This window comes from Labeo rohita, chromosome 20 (genome assembly GCF_022985175.1).
Source record: "Labeo rohita strain BAU-BD-2019 chromosome 20, IGBB_LRoh.1.0, whole genome shotgun sequence".
Taxonomy (NCBI): Eukaryota; Metazoa; Chordata; class Actinopteri; order Cypriniformes; family Cyprinidae; genus Labeo; species Labeo rohita.
The window spans coordinates 29,983,292-30,006,734 of NC_066888.1; the positions used below are offsets into that span (position 1 = coordinate 29,983,292).

The 23,443-nt window shown below is 36.0% G+C and overlaps 1 protein-coding gene across 1 annotated transcript; it reads right to left on the minus strand.

Annotated features, from left to right (window-relative positions):
• Positions 1-273: 273 nt before the first annotated feature.
• Positions 274-22,129, minus strand: gareml (GRB2 associated, regulator of MAPK1-like). The gene is made up of 6 exons (XM_051138641.1): positions 21,869-22,129; positions 13,622-13,762; positions 8,021-8,151; positions 5,255-6,373; positions 2,853-3,013; positions 274-1,866 (listed from the first exon to the last, which is right to left on the minus strand). The coding sequence occupies exons 1-6, from the start codon at positions 21,978-21,980 to the stop codon at positions 1,119-1,121; spliced, it is 2,412 nt and encodes an 803-aa protein (XP_050994598.1). The 5' UTR covers positions 21,981-22,129; the 3' UTR covers positions 274-1,118.
• Positions 22,130-23,443: the final 1,314 nt, after the last annotated feature.

The following is a 23,443-nucleotide window of genomic DNA, read 5'->3' on the forward strand; positions in this document are numbered from 1 at the left end:
AAATGAAACACACTACCGTTGTTAAATATTATTCAAAGTACAAATGCATCTACAGAGGGGGAAGCTGTTAAATAAGCATTCCAGAAATGTTCCTGAAATGCTGATAAAACATTTTTTTAAACAGTGAGATAAGGCTAAAACCTTTTCGTTTGAGCAGCTCTGACTCACTTCACACACACATCCTCCATCATCAGCGTGGGCTGTAGTTAGTAAACTCTTAATTACTGTCACCTAATTACAGTGTGTTCTTTAGACTGTAAACTCTTGCTGCTCTTATTAGCGTGTACATCACAAACTGAACTCTTTATTTTTAAGTCTCTAAAAAGTATCACTTCCTGTGTGCTTGACATGAGCTCCATATGAGAGCAGAAGAAAATTGTGCTCTGTGTGAGTGAATCTCATGAAAGCTGTCAACTAAAAAAAAGTTTATTATATTTTAAATTTTAAAATATATTTAAAAATTAAAAAAAATGTAAAACATATTTAAAATTTAAACTCATATAAGATTTTTTTTCATGAACATTTCCTCAAATTCTTGAAAGAATGTTTTCCGAAGTTTTACTTGTTTTTTTATTTTTATTCAGATTATTATCAATAATCCTCTTTAGATTATTTAAGGATTAAATGTGCAGAAAATAATGACACAATCCAAAATAATGATCTTAATGTAATTACTGGTCTTAATTATGTTAACATGAGAATTTTCTTTAAGCAAAGTTTGATGAGTCATTCATTCAGTGATTTCTGACAGGTTTCATGAGATTCATCCAAGTACCAAATGCAACTGACAATCAAGTCAGATGACCAGAAAACAGACAAAAGAGGTCAAAACACAGTCAGTAAACCCTTGAAAGACAGCAGAACAGCCACTGACTGTCCACTAAAGGCACACGAAACCATCCCAAAAATTAAAACATTCATAACAAAAACATCAAATAGTGCTCCATAATATATTAGTCACAATCTGTCAGTCCTTTGATTAGAGAGGTGTATTTCAGACACACACACACACACACACACACACACACACTTATAAAACATCTCAAATAGTCCAAGCAGTGCGCTGGAGTGCGCTCTTGTGTCTCTCAAACAAAAACATCCATAAATTCACTCTGCCCTCATATCTTGGGTCTCCATCCTTTGATGAACTGCATGATTTTTTTGACCTGTAGTTTGGTGAGGTTAAAGTCCTCCGACAGGATTTCCTCCGTCAGCTGAGTGAAAATAGAGCCATCGATTCTTTCTCGGCTGAACAGACCAATCACGTCGTCCGAAAGTCCGATGAACCGCAGACTGGACGAAACCTCCTCCACCGAGAGCCAGCAGAGCTCCGCGGGGGGTCGCCAAGATGACCCGGCCCCGCCCTCTGCCCCCTTTGCCACGGGGTCTGCGGAGACCGCATCCTCTTCTAAACTCTTGACAGGTCTGGGCGGAGTCTCAGGGGTGCCTTCTGAACCTCCCTGATTCGTTTGAGGCTCCGTGGGGGTGGAGATAATGAGGTCGGGTATTAGAGTGGGAGAGTTCCTACCAGTGGTGAGCCAATCGGAGGAGGCGTGGGCGTGTCCCGGATTGGCAAATGGGTTTAGGGCGCCGAACGGTGCGAAGCGGTTTTGCGCCACCGGCCGCGGTCTAGGGCAGGTGGAGTAGTTCTTTTGGGCAGAGTCAGTGCTAAGTAGAGGTGTATTGAGGATGTTGGAGGTGTAGGCCCCGCCTCCTCGTGGGTGGGACCAACAGGCCTGCGCGGGCTGGGCAGGATCAGGGCTCACACTGGGGTCGGAGGTCACACAGTCGGCCCAGGTGCATGGGTAGCAATACAGAGAGTAAGAGTCTGGCGACGGAGAGCTGCTGCCACTGCGAGGAGCAGAACTGATAGAGAAAGAGTTGTGTTATGATGAGTAAATTAAGAAATCACCAAAAAAAAAGGCCAAATAGTTGTAAGCTACAATAGTACAAACAATCAAAAAGTTACCTAGCGCACTTTTTACTTTTATAGTGTTTGGGCCTTTTTGCAACTTTTCATAATAAATAATTGGAAAATGATATTGTTTTTGTTCTTAAGTATTTTGTTTTGTAGTATTTGTTATAGTTCAATTATCAGTGCTTCAAATGGGGTATTATTTCCTCAAAAGTACTAGAAAATTCGCTTACTTGCTTTTGATACTTTATTTGAGCTAATTATTATTGCCTTATTGGTAATATATATGTATTTTAAGTAATTTCAAAGGCTACTGTACACTTAGGTCTATTTTTATTACTACAAAAATATTATAATAATCCAATTACTCGATTAATAGTCAGAATAATCGAGAGATTACTCGATTCCCAAAATAATCGTTTAGTGACAGACCTAGTAGCGACAACGTCTCGTAAGCAATGCAGGTGTGAACATAAAGCACCTCCGAATACACAAAAAAATGAAGAGAGGGGTGGGGTGAGCAGTAGCTCATTATCATTTAAAGAGACATGCATCGAAATGGGTCACTGTAAACAGAGCTGTTTTTGACAATGTAAAACGGGTGTTGTTTTACATGACTACTGAATTTTAAAGAATGTTAGACATTTCATTAAGACCATAAAGAATTATACCAGCTTATGGAAAATGGGCATCTGGGGCCGGTTGCACCAGCTGGGCGTACGCCCAGTTGTAAGATATTTATTGTAAAGTTGGACGTTGCAAAGCTCAGCGTAGGGCTTACACCCAGCTTTTTTACGTCTAGCTGGTGCAACCGGCCCCTGATGTCACCTATAATGGATTAATTACCTTTCTCTTGATTCCCAGTTTTACTTAAGTACTTAAGTACAGTAAGTACTTAAAATGCTTCTATTTAAATCCCTTTAATAATAATTTTTACCTTTCTTGCAGTCCAGAGGAGTAAAATGAGATGTTTGGGTTGAGTGTCTGTGTGGGCGGAGTTTTAGGCAAGCGGGTGGGGACTGGAGGGCTGGGGACGGGGCCTTTAGCACAGCGGGGCGGAACGGGAGGAGCGTTTAAGAAACGACACTCCTCTTTCACCTAGACAGAGAAAAGAAATGCAAAAGAGGTTACGGAGTAAATGACATCTCCTACATTGTAAATTGACTTCCTCACAACTCAAAACCTTGTTTTTATTGTAAATGAGAAAGCATTTTCTTATGTCATCAATACTGAACACAGGAAATTAAACACTAAATACCAAAAACACAATGTAAGACTTAATACTGAACAATCATTATTAAACATTAAATATTAAAAACTAAAACCAGAACACTGTTAGTTTATTGAGTCTTGTAATAAAAGTTCAAATAGAGGCTAAAATTAACATTAACAGAATGCAATATTATAAAATTCAAATTAAATTAATAAAACAGATTTAATGGTTTAATCACAGGGCTGTCAGTTGAATTAATTACATAATATGCTGCTGATTAATAACTCAAATGAATCACAATCACAAATAATTTCACATAATAAAGACGTGGCAGGTGTGTAAATCACTAAACAGATAAAAAGTGTTTATATGAGTCAATAAATTGTTCACAAGCTTAAGTTTTTTTTATGATTCTTTAAATAGAGTTTCAGACATATTCTGCCATAAACCGGTATTTATGAGTGCTTATTTCCTAATTACGGTTAATATGGAAATATTGTCTCAGTGATCATCACAGTGATAAACTCCTTTAATATCTCTTATCTCTGTCTAAATTTCCTCTTCTGGGAGGAACAACTCTGGGATTCTGGGATACAGTTCACTTCCTCCACAAATACACCAGGGACAGTGTGTGTGTGTGTGTGTTTGTGTGTGTGTTTGGGAAGCTAAATTACAGGCCAGGCCTGAACCCTCTGTGTGTGGGAGAGAGAGAAAAGAAGAGGGGAAAAGAGAAAGGCTGTAATTCCAGTCAACAGCGTCAAAAACACTTTAATTCCAGCTCTACGTCTTGATGAGACAAGGTGTTTGTTTCTCTGTTTGTATGCTATTTGTTTTACACTGTAAAACATGTCAGTAACATGTTGCTACACTAAAACTGTATTGTTAGTGTAAAATATTCAGGTAGCCCCTCATATTAATATTATATCAGTTAATGATACACTAAAAAATGCCTCCCGACCTGTAACGTCTAAAACATTGTCATTGTGTGTTTTTGCAGAGTACATTATAGGTGCACATGAATTAATGACTCAAAAAACAACGGCTGAGATGATGTGTGATTATGTTTCTGTTAGTGTATGTGTGCTGTGTGTATATGCTCTGTTCCAGTAAACATATGCTCATTATTCAGCCTTTAAAAGCAATACTATCAATAATTTAGTCTTTAGTCTGGGGCAGCAGTGCTGCGTAATACTGTATGGATCATAAAGCACATGTGAATGTGTGGAATGTGTGTATGTTTGCATGTGGGACCATGTCAAAAGAAATGAGGAAGACAAGTGAATCTCATGAGAATAAAGAGGGTTACTGAACTAGAGTACAGCTAAGCTCAGGGTCAAAAGCCCAATAATGCGAGAGAAATATCTAAGAGTCGATCTCACGAAACTGGCCAAGAAAATTTGCCCCAAAATCAATAGTAATTATTTTAATATTTCAAAAAATTCTATTAATATTTTCATATTTATTATTCTTTATTATTATTATTACTTATTAACGTATTAAATACAAATAACTTTTTTAATTTTAAACATTTAAATCATAATAATAAAAAATTAAACTCTTTATATTTGACCATTAAGATTAAGTGCAATTATTTTCATAACAAATACATATATTTACCTCTGGAATAAAAATAAAATGTATGTGTATATATATATATATATATATATATATATAATCTGTTTGCATTTTATTTTATTTTATATGCAGATTATTTATTTTATTACTTTTAAAATTTTTTGAGAATCACCACTGAAAATTACAACGCCATTTTATTTTTTTTTAAAAAATTTAAAAAAATCTAAAATTAAGAGATTAAAGTCATAATATTTTGAGAATAAAGTTCAAATTATTAGAATAAAGTCGAAATATTTATAGAATGAAGTCGAAATTACAAGAATAAAGTCGAAATGTTTTGTGAATAAATAACAATTTAATATTTAATATTTTTTAGATTCATTATTATTTTGAGGGAAACATGCTTATTGTCATGAAAATAATGTCATTATTTATGCAAAATGTAATATAAGTTTTGGGGGGTGAAATAGGGCCTGGATGTGTTTTTTTATGGAATTCAAAAATACAATATGAGCAAAAACTGAATTTCAGTTTAAAATCTAGTTGCTTACAGCTTCAGATTTGGGTGGAACAGGAGGTGGAGTCGATACTCTCGACACTCTTCCCGCTTCCATCTGCACCATGGCGACGTGGGTGGAGCCCACCGTTCCATCCAATGACGTGGTAGTGGAGTGGAAGGATATGAGGTTATGCTCCGCCTTCACCGCGCTCTCAGACGTCACCCCAAAACTTCCAGAACTCTGATTGGTCCAGAGCTCTTCGTACGGAATCTCCTGCGTCTCCGTCGACCAGTCGGGTGTGACGTATTCTCGCTCCTCTCCGTCACTAGAGGGCAGCGTTTGCGAGTCGACCAGCGAGTCTCTGCAGCCGTGTGAGATGGTGTGTGTGTGCGTGATGGCCCCGCCCCCATACACGCACAGAGACAGTCTCTGCAAAGACGTGCCAAGCTCGTCGCGCCCGTAGCCCTGAACGCACACCCGAATCCGTCGCGGGCTAAGACACTCTTCTGAGAAATCCGTCTTGACCTCGCGCACGGCGCGCGAGTAATCATCCGGGTCGAAGCTCTCCTGGCAACGCAGCGCGCACTGTAGCACCACCTGCTGGTAGGAAGCGTCCGCGCGCAATAAACCCTCCGGCAGAGTGAAGCGTGGCATGTCCGTTAATAACAGGAAGTGAGACAGCGTGACTTCCTCCTTGCGAAGTATGCAGCAGAGAACGACAGTTTTGCTGATGATGCTGAGGAGTTTATATCGATGGCCCTCGCGGATCGCGTGCAGGTCATACGGGTTGCGTGGAGGTCGCGACGGCACAGAGACGTTCACAGGCAACCGCACGCGCTCGATGATGCTGCGCACCGTGTGTTCGCCTCCCTGCATCTGCAGCTCCTGCGGCGAACGTGTGCAGAACCGCCCGCGGCACTGGAAGGGCAAACTGACGCTCTCATTGGTCCGATGGTTCATGCATATCAAACAAGGCATCTTTGTGCGGGCGGGACGTCCCAGAGCTCCACCTGCTTTGCCCAGCCGGCGTAGCAGCGCGGTCAGGCGGGATTTCTCACGAGTCGATTGGACGCAGAGCAGTTCTGCCTGGCCCATGAGGGTTAATTCATCTCCCGCCTGCAGAGAGAAATTATACAGTTCACTGTCCTCCGTAAACTCCCCAGAAACCACCTGCAGCGAGAGAAAAAGAGAGACAGATGTATTAGTGTTTAACACAAAACACATTTACTCAGGACGAATCTTGTTTGTCAAGCTACAAACTCATAATTTACAGCAATTTAAACTATAATCAAGCATAAAATTAGTTAAGGCCTGTTCACACCAAGAATGTTAACTATTAGCATCCACATCAACTATTGCTCTGCTTGTTATAAGTGTGAGCTGCAGTCTACCACTTTAAATGTTCAAGCTCTTTAAAGGTCAGCTGGATTCTGATTGGCTGTCAATGTTTTTATCATTCATAAGCTGGAAAAAACATTCAGAAAGTGATTTGAATAAATTTGAATTAATCAGTGAATCATTTCTTTTTTCATTTACACATAACTGTTCAAACAATCCGAATAATGCCATGAATTAGGCTTAACATTGAACATAAATGTGACATAAAAACAGTATTATACAACAGATCCTTGATTCTGATTGGTTGAACTGTGTTCAAAGCTGTTGTAAATTGCTCTACAAACATACACCTTCGTTTACATATGTGTGTTGCTTGGCAACAACTTTGTTGCAACCACAACCGTTTCTGAGGAACTACATTGTTTGGCGGAAGAAAACTTTTTATTTGTGAAACCTCACTATGTATATGGAATAACCATTTTATAAAAGCAATAAGCCTTGTGAAGCCGTGGTTTACAGTGAATGTATATCAGCTTCACGTTGTGCCTAACAACGCCCCTTAGCTGTTATAAATTCACTGTAAACCACGGCTTCTTGGTGCTTATTGCTTTATTTTGCCATGATAAATCATTTTTGTTGAAGATTGTAATACATAACTTGCAAAGTTAGTCATATTCATATTTGAATACTTATTGAATACTTATTTTGAATTAGTATTTATTTTTATATTTTCTGTTTTATTATAGTTTTAGTTTGTCGTTAGTAGTAGGTTTTTTTTTTATATGTCTTTAATTTTCAATTTTATTTTCAGTTTTAGTTTTAGCAATTGACCCTTTAAAAACAGCTTGATTGACAGGCGATCTGACCAATCATAATGCCGAATTCACCATTCTGTCTGACAAACAAATCAGACAGGAGAGTAACTTCGGTGGACTTAAACTTAAAACATTGTGTGTATGGACGTCTTTCGACGGTTAAAATAAAATACGTTCTGATGTTCATTCATGTTTTTGTTTGTGCTTTAAGTAAAGAAGGAAAGACGATCGGTTCACGTGTCATTGATCTAAGGCAATACACTGATCTCTCACAACACATTAAAGAGCTACAAAATTGTACTTATTGTTTGAATTTCTTAAAAAATACAATTTTAAAGCTGAAACCTTTTTTTATACCAGAAGTAACCTGCTCTGTCTTGTCTGTCGGCATGTTGTCAGTTTCCTCTTTGCTCCGCAATGTATTTTTCACTGTGTGAGAACATTAAGTGTGAGAGCGGCATTGTTTGTCGGACATAGCAACAGTAACTAAGGAGGGCGGGTTTTTGCAAAGGGTCAGTGGCAGTGAACTGAAATTAGTGTATGTTTTTATACTGTATTTTATTTAATTAGTTCATGTTTATTTCAGTTAACTTTTTTTTTTTTTTTTTTTTTAATTACAACACTACTGATAGATCCGCGTGAGGAGTATCGATGCGGTTGTTACCTTAACGCTAAATGTGATGGGTTCCATGACAAACACGCGGTCAGGAAAGATTCCTGCGATTTCCTCCACGCTTCCAAAATACTGAACTGGCTCGCGAACATCCCGATCCTGATCCAATAACTTAAACTTTCCTGAGAACAGAGAAAAAGAGAGTGAGTGAAAGAAAGAAAAAAGAAAGTGTTTTGCAAAATCCAAAAAATTTCCCCAGAAGTGCGCTAAAAGTGTCCATTTGTGACATCCTGGAAGGTAAAAAAATAGGTTCATGTCATTTTTTTAGGGTTTAAAGTTTAGTCTGTAGCAATTATAATTAGCCTTATATACATAAAAACAGAAGTCTATGGTATGTCCTCATTTAAGCGTAAATGTGTGATCTTATAGGTCATTTTCACACACACAGATAAAGCGTGAGAGAGCGTATCTCTCTTTGTCTTTCTGTCTCCTGGCAACGGCTTTTTCTTTCTTTCTGCATTTCTATACGATACTCAGAGCTGAACGGGGTTCTTTCTCTTCTGGAGTTTCACTTTTGTCAGTGCAATTGTGCAAAGTCTCTTCATTGTAAATCTCAGCTGAAGTATCTTCAACTAATCACAGCAAGCATGAATTTAACACACCAATCACTTTGGCACATATTTAACCAACAACCTAACAGAGACTTTCCACAGACATTGTGTGAATTAAACTGCAGCGCTTACGATTCCTCAAATGAATGAAAGAGGTGTGCTGTTACTTTACCAAGTGATCAAACTTAAGATCAAAATTAAGAGAAAAAAAATCCCATTAATGACATTTGATGTATGTGGACCTGAATATCTAGCAACACCCTAGAAACTGCATAACAATAAACATTTAACTCAACAGACTCAGTCAAAACAAGTTAATCAAGATCTTTAGGATCACTAGAAAGTTACAGGCAGGTGAGTTTGATCAAGGTTTGATCAAGACTCTAGCAACTGCATAGTAACACCCTAGCAACTGTGCATAGCAGAACGCAAATAAAACACTCAAAACACCCTAGTAAATACGTATCAACATACAAATAAAATACTCAAAGCAACCTAGCAGCTACATAGCAACATACTAATAAAATACTCAAAACAATCTAGCGACTGCATAGCAACACACAAATAAAATACTCCAAATACCATAGCGACACACAAACAAAATATTCAAAACATCCTGGTAACTGCATAGCAACACACAAATAGAATACTCAAAACACTCTACTTACCGCATAGCAACACCATATCAAGGGCATAGCAACACCCAAATAAAATTCTCAAAATACCCTAGAGACTGCATAACAACACCCAAAAAAAAAAAAAAATACTCCAAACACTCTAATAACCACATAGCAACACAAAAAAATACTCAGAACAACCTAGCAACTGCATAGCAACACACAAAATAATCAAAACAACCTAGCAACTACATAGCAACACACAAATAAAATACTTCAAATACTCTAGAGAATACATAGCAACACCTAAATATAATACTCAAAACACTCTGTTAACCACATAGCAACACCATAGCAACTGCATAGCAACACACAAATAAAATACTTAAAATACCCTAGCGAATGCATAGCAACACCTAAATAAAATACGTAAAACACTCTGTTAACCACATGGCAACACCAAAAAATATTCAATCAACTTAGCAACTGCATAGCAACATACAAATAAAATATTCAAAACAACCTAGCAACTACATAGCAAAGCACAAAAAAACTCAAAACAACCTAGCAACTACTAAGCAACACACAAATAAAACACTCAAAACAACCTAGACACTACATAGCAACACCTAAATAAAATACTCATAACACTCTACTAACCACACAGCTACACCATATTAACTGCATAGCAACAAACAAATAAAATACTCTAAACATCCTAGCAACTGCATTGCAACACACAAATAAAATACTCAAAAAAACCATATACTGTAAAAAGTTTTTACCGGTTTCAACTTAAAAACCTAAGTTCAGCAGCTGCCTTAATATTTTAGGTTAAATCAACTTAAAACTACAAGTCATTTTAACACATTACAATAAAATGACCTGTACTTTTAAGTTGATTTAACTTGTGAGTTGAAAGGACTTGTATTTTTAAGTTGATTTAACTTAAAATTTTAAGGCAGCTGCTAAACTCAAGTTTTTAAGTTGAAACTGGTGAACACTCTTTACAGTATAGCAGGTACATAGTAAAACCCTAGTAACTGCATAGGAACACCTTTAACGCCTTAGCAACGCCCTGGCAACCACTCACATCAGTCTAGCATCATAGTAGTGAGTTCTGATTGGTTAAGCATCACTCATATGTTCTTCTAAATCTAGAGTATTGGACTAATCCTAACCCAATGCCTAAAACAGCTCTCAGTATTTTAGAAGCAAATCATGAGCTTTTTAGTGTTTTAGAAACCTTTTTTTCCTCTGAGGATCAACCCAGAGCAGTTTCTTTTGCATTTTGGTTTAAGAAGGCACTCTGCAGCAACTTTGTCTCTGAATGTATATCTTAAGACAGAAATAGACATCCACAGATGTTGTTTTTGCACGGAGCACAAAACTCTAATCAGCAACTTTTTCTGCTGCATTGGCTCTCAAAGTATTTTTGGTCCAGTTTTTCCATAGAGTGTAAACACAATATGTTTATGCGTTATCGTAAAAAAATAATTTCTCTATGGAGAAAACGAATGAGATTATTATTCCCAGAAACCTACAGCAGCTCAGTCTGACACACACACACACACAAGTATAATGTGTTTATATTATGCAGATCTTCTATTTTAAGAGTCATCAATAGCAACTCTCTTCCACATTGTTAAAATCACGCGCAAATCTAAAATATCAACATGGTCTCATCTTCTGCATCTCTCAGCTGTCTAAAAATCATTCTTCTGTAATTCCATCTTCCTTATTAGCGCTCTATCTGTCTATCTGAGAGATGTTAGACCCGGCGGCGGAGACACAAATGACCTCATCCTTCCCTCTCAGCATCTTACTGCCTCCGGAAACCCCAACAGATGATCTCATTGGTCACCTGACCTAATGGTGCGGGTGGCGGGTATATTAGGTAACGCTCATCCCATGAGAGGAAGTCCAGCGCAGTAATGTCTGCGATTCCGGAAGCTCGGAAAAACGGGCTCCTCCGCGGCTCCCGTGGGAATGACGTCAGGATGAGGTAATGATGAGTTTGACTTTATGAATGAAAGCGCTACCCGAACGACACCGTTCTTTAAAGCAATAAGTGTCGGTCTCCATTGACGCCCATTCATAAACAGTGTGTTCTAATGAAATCAACTTTCTCTCAAATAACAGACATTGCAAATATTAAATTTATTTAATATCAAAATAGTCTGATTAATGCATAAATTAAAATACATTCATATCAAATGATATACATATACATACATATATATTTTTGGCTTTATTCTCTACAAGAAATGTTAATGGGCACATTCATTCATGGTTCCAAATCGGCTGAATGCTCTGCCCATATTGTATGAAAACACTCACTGCAATAAAACAGTGAATTGAATTGAGACTGACTGTATATGTGTGTGAGTGTGTGTGTGTGTGTGTGTGTGTGTGTGTGTGTGCGCGTAATGGAGAAAAGTGAACATGTGTGAAGTTAAGTGCTTGAATACAACAATCAATATACTGTTAACAACCAATCATCTCCCTCCCTCTGTCTCTCGCTCTTTCTCTCTTCTCTAAGTGTTTTTTTAATAGCTTATAGACTCTCAATGAGAAATCAGTTTTGTGTGCTGCTCATTGCTTATTTTCTTAAAACTTTACTTTTACAAACTAGCTGTGGAAGAAAATGTACAAACATGCCTGTCAATATTTCCAACATGATGCAAGGATGTTGCATCCAATGTTACCAGTAAAAAAAAATATCTATATGATATTCTGGTCTCTAGATAAGACTCTTTTGACCATTTTATGATCCCCCAGGAGTACTTAAGTTACTTTTAGAAGTAATAATACAACTCTAGTCAACAGACTGCAAAAAGACTGCAATATTCTAGTCTGTGTGTGTTATACAGTATGGTATCCATGATATTTTAGTATCATTGATATACTATTATAGTTTTTTGTTAATATTTGTAATTCAATTTTATATACTTTGTCTTCTTTTTAAGTTAAAGTTTTAGTAATTTTCTTTTTATATTTATTTATTTATTTATTTATTTTAAAATATCTAAATTAAAAAAAAATAATTTAATTTAAAAATAAAGTTTTTAGTTTTAGTTATTTTAGTTTTTAAACTTACATGAAAGTGAGAAATGTTGTCTTGGCAACTAGCTGAAATAAAAATAAGTTTAAGTTTCTGTTGTTTATTACATTTTATTTCAGTTAATATATGTAAACAGCATCTATCTCTATTTTTTAGCCGTAAAGCACTGACAAGCTACGCCAAAATCGCGCGCAAAATCGAATCGCGATTTTGGCGTAGCTTGTCAGTGCTTTACGGCTCTGTGTATTACTTGCCGCTCCAGCTGAACGCACGTGATGGAGCTTTACTACTAATCAAAGTACCGGCTTCATTGACTAAACGCGCCTCACGACATCGTGCGATTATCGTTACAGCCCTACTATTTTTACTTAACTTTTTTATGTAAATAGCATCTACGGCTAAGAAAATGTGCTATTTTCACTTAGTGTAAACATCGAATTGCTATTTACACTAAGTGCAACTAGCCACTGCCTAAATATTAACTGAAATAAAATGTAATAAACAACAAAAACTTAAACTTACTAAGTTTAAATAACATCTGTCGCTAAGAAAATATGCTATTTTCACTTAGCGTAAACATTGAATTGCTATTTACACTAAGTGCAACTAGCCACTGCCTAAATATTAACTGAAATAAAATGTAATAAACAACAAAAACTTAAACTTACTAAGTGTAAATAGCATATATCGCTAAGAAAATATGGTATTTTCACTTAGTGTAAGTATCGAATTGCTATTTACATTTGGTGTAAATAGCATCTATTGTAAATAACCTCTATTGCTATTTAAACTTAGTGCAAATAGCTTTAGATTCTATTTACACTATGTTAAAATAGCAGTATTTTCTGCTATTTATACTACTTATTGAAAATAGTGGCCATTATCTGCACTTCAGTACTGTAGTACATTATAAAACAGTATGCAATAATAATGCATTAAGTGTAAATTATAATTTTAATTCAAATTATTAAATGGCTGCCACCTTATTGGGACAATATAAGCCCTCCCTACAACTACCCTTAACATACCTGATTATTTATTTTTAACTTTTTGATTAGTTCCTTCATTTTTATTGAAAATAAATGCCTTTCCAATGTGATGTAAGTGTGTGAGATATAAAAAAAAGATCAAATTGACTACGGCACACGCTATACCATCTACACCACTGGAGCTGTTGTTAAACTATCGTCTTTTGTAGTGTTGACTAGCCCAATCATACATTGGTGGGCGGAGTTAATGTAAATAGCCTCTGCCAACAAGACAGGCTATTTACACTTAGTGCAAATAGACAGTTCGTAATATTTATTTGAATGAATTTAAGATTTTAGTTATAGTTAATGATATTAACCCAGTATGGTACCTTGATACTGCAGTGGGATGTCTATTTTGGGTCCGATCACGTAATGACCCTCCTCCAGGCTGTGGGCAGTGACGGTGGTCCACTGTCTGCAGGAGTGAAGCAAAATCACATCCTCCTCCGACAGACCCTCCACATTCTCACCTGCGCACACACAAAAACACACAACTCTTAAATGTGATTATTCATTATTTACAGCACTGATATAAAAGAAGACATTTATATTGGCCAGGATGTTTAATTGGTCTATACTAAGCTTTTTTGAGATGATCAGTATTGGTAATGCTTGGCTGACTCGAATTCTGAATTAATTATTAATAATGAATTACAACAACTACAATAAATATATCCAACCTTACCCAAATAGATACAGTGCATTCACATTAAGCAGTATGTAAATCTCAAACTGCAAATCTCAACTGCATGACTGTTATGTCATAGAAAATGTACTATAAACCAGTGGTTTTCAAATCCTTGGATGGGTCGTCAGAATGACTTAAGGAAAATATACAGTAGTCAACATTTGAAGTGGATCAAAAAAGTTAATCAAGATTGTCCTAAGACAAAAATGGTTATTGTGTTGGTTTTAGGACAACTTTGATGAAAAGTTTTGAGCCACTTCAAATGTTGGCTACCGTATGTATGTAACAAAGAAAAGCAGAAACGGGCAAACGTAACAATGTAACTTTAATAACAAAATAAATATAAACAACAAAATGAATATACGAACATATGTAAATATGATGCCGTTCAAAAGTTTGGGATCAGTAAGATTTTTAATGTTTTTAAAGAAGTCTTTTCTGCTCTTTAAGACTGCATATATATGATCAAATTACAGAAAAAACAGCAATATTGTGAAATATTATTGCAATTTAAAATAGTGTTTTTTTATATATATTTTAATAAACTTTAAAATAGAATCTATTCCTGTAATGCAAAGCTCAGTTTTCATCTAGCATTACTCCAGTCTTAGGTGTCACAAGATCCTTCAGAAATCATTCTAATATGCTGATTTATAGTCAATGTTGGAAACAGTTGTGCTGCTTATTATTTTTTTGCAACCTGTGTTTTTTTGATGAATAAAACGTTAAAAAGAACAGCATGTATTTAAAATAGAAATCTTTTGTAACAATATAGAATACTATTCAAAGTTTGAGGTCAATACATTTTTTCTTTCTTTATTTGAAAGAAATTAATACTTTTATTCAGCAATGAATTAATGCATAAAAGTAAAGGCTTATACTATTTTCTTTTTTTGATCAAATAAATGCAACTTTGATGTGCATAAGAGACTATTTAAAAAAAAAAAAAATACATTAAAAAATCTTCTACTTGATTCCAAACTTTCCAAATTTTTTATTTAATTTCAGAAACCACTGCTATAAATTACATTATCAGCCAGCAATATATATTAAAAGTTGGATATACAGTTCATCCTACATTAACTGCCCATATACAGTACATGTACTTTATTGCAAATCTCATCTGCGTGATTGTTTATATTGTAGCAAAAAAGAAAACTATTAATGCACAGCTCTGGATGTAAAGTTGTATATATATATAAATACATATATATTATATCCAACTTTATTCACAAACATAAAGTACAGCGATATATATAGTGTATAACAAATCTGAAAAGCCTGATTTTTATCTTGTTGCACAATGCAACTATATTATCTTCCAGCTCTTTATATGACGTTATATATGTAAGTATGTACAACTTTAAATGCATATTATACACTGTAAAAAACAATTTGTTGAGTCAACTTAAAATAATTTGTAACCTGGCTGCCTTAAAATTTTAAGTTCAGTCAACTCAAAAAAGTTTATTTAACTTGAAATGTTAAATTATACTAAGTGACAACTTAGATATTTGATTTGAATCAACTTAAAATTTTGAGATAGCTGGGTTACTTTAGCAAACACAAATATCTAAGTTGTTACTTAGTACAACTTAACATTTCAAGTTAACCAAACTTGTTTTAGTTGACTGAACTTAAAATTTTAAGGCAGCAGGGTAACAAATTATTTTAAGTCGACTCAACAAATTGTTTTTTATTTTTTACAGTGTACATACTATGTATATAATATACAGCACATCTTTACTGCCTGATTGCTTGTACACTGTAAAAAGTTTTTACCAGTTTCAACTTAAAAACGTAAGTTTAGCAGCTTCCTTAAATTTTTAAGTTAAATCAACGTAAAAGTACAAGTCATTTAAACTTATTTTATTGTAGTGAGTTGAAATTACTTAAAATTTTAAGGCAGCATTTTACAGTGTATGATAGCAAAATGCAAACAAAATGTAATAACACAGCTTTAATCTGCAACTATAAAGCAGTGAAACCATATGTATTCTGAAAAGTGCTATACAAATAGATTTGACTAGAATTTGACATTATCTTTTTACACACGCAGCATGTTCTCAGCCACTGGAAAACCCAAAAGCTACAAAACGTCAACTCAGGATGTATCTGACCGTTAAACTGACATAATTTGTCGCTTTAAAACACATACACACACACAAAGCCAAATAGACAGTCAGTCTCTCTCTCTCTCTCACACACACACACACACATCAGAGCTTAACCACAACAATCAAATGAGTTCTTTGAACTTCCGCACATGGGGTTTATGGGAGAGAACTGAGGTCAGCGATCAGACACAAACAGCATCACCTCACAAACATCAGACTGATCTCTCTGCTGAAGAATGGATGAATGGACAGAGAGAGATGTGTACTGTATTGATCTGGTAAAAGAATTCCTCATTGAGACGAGCCTCAAAACAGATGCTTTACACAGGGAACAAGTCCAACACACAGACACGTTCTTTGCAGATTGTCTGTTGTGTATAATTACTGCTGTCTGTGCTGATACAGTGAGATCCTCCTACACACAAACACATCACAGCAGCGTCTAATCAAGCAGAGATGATCTGAAGGCTTAAAATCAACATTACTGTCAAAAGGAACAAGAGAAATATTCATAAAGCATACACTCCGTAATGGGTTTTTTTTATAGTGATGCCACATTAGAACTGTTTTTTCTTATTGTGAAAAATATTTTACAAATCTAAAGAACCCTTTTCTATTAAAAGGAAATGTTTGTGAAATAAAAAGGTTCCATGGATGTTAAAGGTTCTAAAGAACTTTTATTTTTAAGAGTGTACATTTATGATCAAATCTGTTGTCATGTTTATACATACATATTATTTACCATATTTGACCCTGAATGACAAAAATAGTCGTAAGTAAGCACGGGTATATTAGCCAATAATATATTGTATTGGTCAAAATTATCAATTTTTCTTTTATGCCAAATATCATTAGGATATTAAATAAAGATCATGTTCCATGAAGATGTTTTGTAAATTCCCTTCCGTAAATATATCACAACTTAATTTTTAATTAGTAATATGCATTGCTAAGAACTTCATTTGGACAACTTTAAAGTTAACTTCCTCAATATTTTGATTTTTTGGCACCCTCAGATTTCAGATATTCAAATAGTTGAACTAAATATTGTCCTATCCTAACAAGCCATACATCAATGGAAAGCTTATTTATTTAGCTTTCCATTTAAAAAATGACCCTTATGACTGGTTTTGTGGTCCAGGGTCATATATAATAGTGTATTTATTGCGCTTTTAAGGCCCATTCAAACCAGTGATGGTATCAATAACCTTAACGTTTTAGTAATTGTTATAATTTTAAACTCACAAGTCACTTTCAAACCAAGCAGATTTGTGTTGATGAATGCAATGAATTTGCATGACCAATTTGAACATGAGCAAAATCTGAAATGGGAATCTGAAAAACTCCTGATGTCACAAAGATTCTTATTGAAACGGTTTTCAATAGCAAACTTTTGCTGCGCAAATTGCAGCACCTTAACCGAAAAGAGAAGCCTATGCCACAACTGTAACATGAACAACAAAAAGATTATTTGAGCATATTTTGTTTATGCCCAACTGATGAACGATGAAAACATTGTCAGCCAATCAGAATCCAGCTGACTTTAAAGAGATGGAGAATTTAAAGTGGCAGACGACATTGTGACATCATCACTTAGAATAAACCGAATGTTATTGTCCATTAGTGTGGACACTAATATGTGACCCTGGACCACAAACTAGCCATAATGGTCATTTTTATTTAAACTGAAGCTGAATAAATAAGCTTTCCATTGATGTATGGTTTGTTAGGATAGGACCATATTTAGCTGAGATACAGCTATATGAAAATCTGGAAACTGAGGCTGGAAAAAATCTAAATTTAGAGAAAATTGCCTTTAAGGTCTTATCAATCTTATCAATGCATATTACCAATCAAAAATTAAGTTTTGATTTATTTACAGTTGGAAATTTACAAAATATCTTCATGGTTCATCAACATGATTATTACTTAATATTCCTAATGATTTTTGGCATAAAAGAAAAATCAATCATTTTGACCCATAGCATGTATTTTTGGCTATTGCTATCAATACACCCGTGCTACTTAAGACTTTTGACTTTTGTGAACTTTAAGGTTTTGTGGCCCAGGGTCACATATAATAATAATATTATAACAATGTGACCAGGCATCATAAATATTTATATACCTACATGGGCATTAAATAAGCAAAAATCTGTTGTATCCTTAATCAGGGTAGATTCATGATTAATTTAACACAAAATGCACAAGTCTTACCACTTAACTCTCTAAAGTTCAGTCTTCTTTTAGCTTCTTTTTTAAAAATAAGTTACAGAAAAATGTTTTATAAAAATAAGCAAATCTGTTGGAAATTCCTCTTTGTTTTCCCCATCTGAATCAATCATCTTGATAAGCTTCTGAGACCATTTTGTGTAACAAGTTAATGTAGCCAAAACAGAAATTCAAATTATTTCTTTAAATGTTCTCACATTTAAAGAATATGGATGCAAACTGATGCAAACACACAAAAAGTGCATGATTTCAATTCAGAGGATTTTTACCACCATTTAAAGTTTAACTTTCACACATACAAGAATGTACGGAACCCCTTAAGGGACATGGTGGTGAAAAAAATCAGAGTGAGTGAAAAAAAAATTCAGGGTGGGAGGAAAAATATTTTTCAGATTTTTTTTGCGTTCCCTCGCAAAACTTTGCGTTCTCTCGCAAAACTTTTGCGTTCTCTCGCAAAACTTTTGCGTTCTCTCGCAAAGTTTTTTGCGTTCCCTCGCAAAACTTTTGCGTTCTCTCGCAAAACTTTTGCGTTCTCTCGCAAAACTTTTGCGTTCTCTCGCAAAGTTTTTTGCGTTCCCTCGCAAAACTTTTGCGTTCTCTCGCAAAACTTTTGCGTTCTCTCGCAAAACCGGTTGGGTTCGGACAAACACTTCCTGTTTACTCAGCTCAGTATGTTCACAACGGAGCGGTTCATATAAGTTTTATACTGAACTTGAACTCAAGTGGCCTATTATAGAAATACAGTCATTTAATTGCTTATAGTTTAAGGCACGATTTGGGAAAATCCTAAAACGCTTAATGTGGATTAATGTAATAAAACAGTGACAGCGGAGGCCCAATTCGGTATTAATAAATGCTATTCATACTAATAAAAATTTTAATATTAATAGCATTACTCTCAATAAAGCAGTCATAAATGCAACTTGCTTTTCTTCCCACAGAAAACCTTTAGGATACAGAAAACGCTTAATGGAAGCTAATGGACGAATTAAGACGGTATTTGTAGTTACAGTGGTTTAAGTATAGTAACCATGGTTAATTTGTTTGCTGCTTGTTTAAAAAAACATTATAAGTTTTTGAAAGGAAAAATAAAACAAACAAGTCACGTAGCCTGTTAGTCCCATTTTATTCAGAAATAATACTACCAGCAGGCCTACAGCGTGTTATAATACCAACATTATAAACACACATAGCCTAGGCCATTAGTTCCCTGCACTTCACAGCAAATCCTTTAAATTTAACCGTATTCAGAACAGACCAAAAACTAAAACCAAAAAACTATAACTTATTCATTTTTAATGAATACATATAATATAATGCAGTATATAATAATAGGTATAAGCTTATAGCTATAAATAAACTAAAATAAATAATTTAAAGCGAAACTGAAAGTATGGGCTCACGTATGGCTCTCCTTCAGCACAAATCCAAATGTTTCCATATTCACAATGTATTTGCAGCTAAACCATTAAATTAACCGGGCTTTGTACGTTCCAATATCGACATGAAAAAATCATAGTGAACAAAAATGTGCCGCAGTGGATTGGACCGGTGCTCACGCTGTACGACACAGACTAATACAGACTATTTAAACTGACTAGTGTAACTTTGTATCTGTTTGGGTGATTCTGTGTATTATTTAAATAATGAACAGGCTGCGAGGCGCCGGCGCGATCAAATAGCTGATATATAAAAACTGTAAAAAAAAAAAAAAAAAAAAAATATATATATATATATATATATATATATATATATATATATATATATATATATATAATATAAAAACTGTCTTCCATACAGAAAAATACCCTGTGCGAGTTATTGTTTTTCATGTTTAAAATAGGAGAATGCAATATCCAAACGACTGCAAATGCAACATTTATTTTATAGCAGTTCAACAAAAAGGGTAATATTAAGTGACATTTTAAATGTAGCCTACATTTTAAACACATGATGTTTGTTATATTTAACGAAATAATAATAGTTCCAACGAAATCCGCAACAGAACTGGCGTGTCTCCAAGCAACAGCGGTGTTTCGTTTCTGAATTAATCTGCAGCTTTGAACCATTCGGAGAGTCCGTGATTAATAACCCATTCATAACTACAACCATTTGCTTAGTTATTGAATGAATGAATGAATGACGGGACGCCTTGCTCATTAAGACAGTCACATGCCGCCACCTACTGGAACGTTTGAGAACCACTAGTTTAATGGATTACTTCATTAATTGCCTATTTTTAATAAAACATAAAATGTTGGCTTTTTATATCATTGTCTTCTTATATTAAGCTAAGGTACATTGGAGAGCTTTCTGTTCATATTCGGGGCTTACCTGCTTTCTTACATTTAAAATGTATAACAAACTCTATACCGAGTTCGGCCTTTTATACTCTATTATCCCGTTAATTTTTCTTTCTGGGGGATACGCTTAACGTGCAATTTAGCGGGTTACGTTTATATACTGAGCTATTCTGGTATATAAGGTGTGTACTGAACTTGGTCCTACAGTGTTTTACATTTTAGAATGTCCCAAAATCGTGCCTTGATGTATTTATATAATAGCCTACTTGAGTCCAAGTTCAGAATCAAACTCTATGAGTCGCTCAATTGCGAACGTGCAATGTAGGAACCACTACAAGCTGTAAAGTAAACAGATAGTGTTTGTCCGAACTCAACTGGTTTTGCGAGGGAACGCAAAGTTTTGCGAGGGAACGCAAAAAAGTTTTGCGAGGGAACGCAAAGTTTTGCGAGAGAACGCAAAAGTTTTGCGAGGGAACGCAAAAAAGTTTTGCGAGGGAACGCAAAGTTTTGCGAGGGAACGCAAAAACGTTTTGCGAGGGAACGCAAAGTTTTGCGAGAGAACGCAAAAGTTTTGCGAGGGAACGCAAAGTTTTGCGAGGGAACGCAAATGTTTTGCGAGAGAACGCAAAAAAATCTGAAAAATATTTTTCCTCCCACCCTGAATTTTTTTTCACTCACTCTGATTTTTTTCACCACCATGTCCCTTAAGGGGCTCCGTAAGAATGTGTCAACATTGATAGGAGTTTAATTCTGTTCTTCAGCTGTGATTGTTGAGTAAATGTTGGAGTTTCTCCTCCTGCAGGAGGTTGTTTAGTATTCAACACACACTACAGCACATTACAACATTAACATATGAAAAGAGCTGCAGCTCTTTAACACACAACACACACTCTGTCACCTTTAGCCAAAAGACAAATCAGCTACACACTTCACTGAGGAGGATTCTGTGTTGCAAACATTTACACAACGTTTCATTAAAGTCTGAATCATTATATACGAGAAAGAATGCGATTTTATTAGCGTTTGTCAAACTATTCCGAGTGTTTCCACACTTCATTTGCATAATCAGACTCTAAAGTTCATTAATATGCCAGTGAAAGGTGATGTTTCTTATTCCGCTAACTTGAGAAGAATCTCTTAAGAATATTGACAACGTCAAACTCCCGCAGCTCCGCCGATTTAGTTTTGTCGCGCCTCGGTTTCTAACAACGTTCAGTAACTCTGATGGTTTCTTACCGTGGCTCAGCCGCACGAGTGTCGGTAAGCGGAATTTGCTCACGATCACGTCCAGCGGCAGCGACACGGAGCTCCACGAGAGTCCGTTAATGCTCGCGGATAGTTTCTCCATCTTTCATCCGTCACCATCATCATCATCACACGCATCACGGGGACGGAACGGAACCGGTGTCAGGAGCGCATCGTGCCATGATGAAGAGAAACCCGTGAGAGAAACTCTGAAGTGATGTGATCTAAACCGGACCGCCGAGAGGCGCGACACCCGCCCTCCCCCTCCTCATCCTCCTCCCGCCCCGCGCGCACCGGAACACCGGACTGACAGTGTGTTCACTATGGAGCGCCGGTGCTGGAGTTTCATTGCCTTAGAATGCCAACGGGATGTTAATGTGTTCATAGGAACTTAAATGGATTTGATAAAATATTTGATTTGTGTGATTATAAATTCACTTCCTGATATATTGCAAGATCAAAGACCGTGGGAACCTTGATTCAGTATGCCAGTTAGGCCACACACAGATTTTTTGGGGGGTGGCGTTGTTGACCATTTGCGTCAGTGCGCAAAAAGTGGAGAAACAGACAAACGATTCAGTTGGGTGAATCATTCACGCTAGAACTGCTCCGATCGATTCAAACTCAAACTCGATCAAAAGGTCTATTCATTTTCGAAAAGCTCGTAGTGATGGGTGAAACGGAGCTTTTCGACACTTCGATTCAGTTAAATCAATTTGTTGCAAAATGATTCACTGTTTCGAAGCGCTCCAAACGGATCGCGTAGAGTGAATCATTTGATTCAGATCGGGACTTCGGAGCGCGTATCAGGAATGATTTGATTTAGATCGTAACTTTGGAGCGGGTATGTGTATCTTTTGATTCGGATCCAGGGAGTTCGCGAATCATTTCTGCGAATTGAAAGATTATATACGCACTCCGAATAAGTCCCGATCTAAAATTATGGTTTGTGAATCATTCAGATTGGGATTTAAGAGTGGTTTGATTTGATTTAGATTGGAACTTCGGAGCAGGTTCGCAAATCATTATTCAGACCAGGACTTTGGAGCACGAATCGCCAATCATTCCATTTAGATCCAGATTTCAGAGCAGATTCGCGAATCATTTGATTCAGATCCGGCCTTCGGAGCGCGTATCGCAAATGATTTGATTTAGATCGTAATTTTGGAGCGGGTTTGTGTATCTTTTGATTCGGATCCAGGGAGTTCGCGAATCATTCTGCGAATTGAACGATTATATACGCACTCCGAATAAGTCCCGATCTGAAATTATGATTTGTGAATCATTCAGATTGGGATTTAAGAGCGGTTTGATTTGATTTAGATCGGAACTTCGGAGCAGGTTCGTGAATCATTACTCAGACCAGGACTTTGGAGCACGAATCGCCAATCATTCCATTTAGATCGAGATTTCAGAGCAGATTCGCGAATCATTTGAATCAGATCTGGACTTCCGAGAGTGAATCGCGAATCATTTGATTCAAATCGGGACTTCGGAGTGTGGATTGTGAATCGTTTGATTTAGATCCAACGCAGCGGGTTCATGAATCTTTAGTCAGGTCAGGAT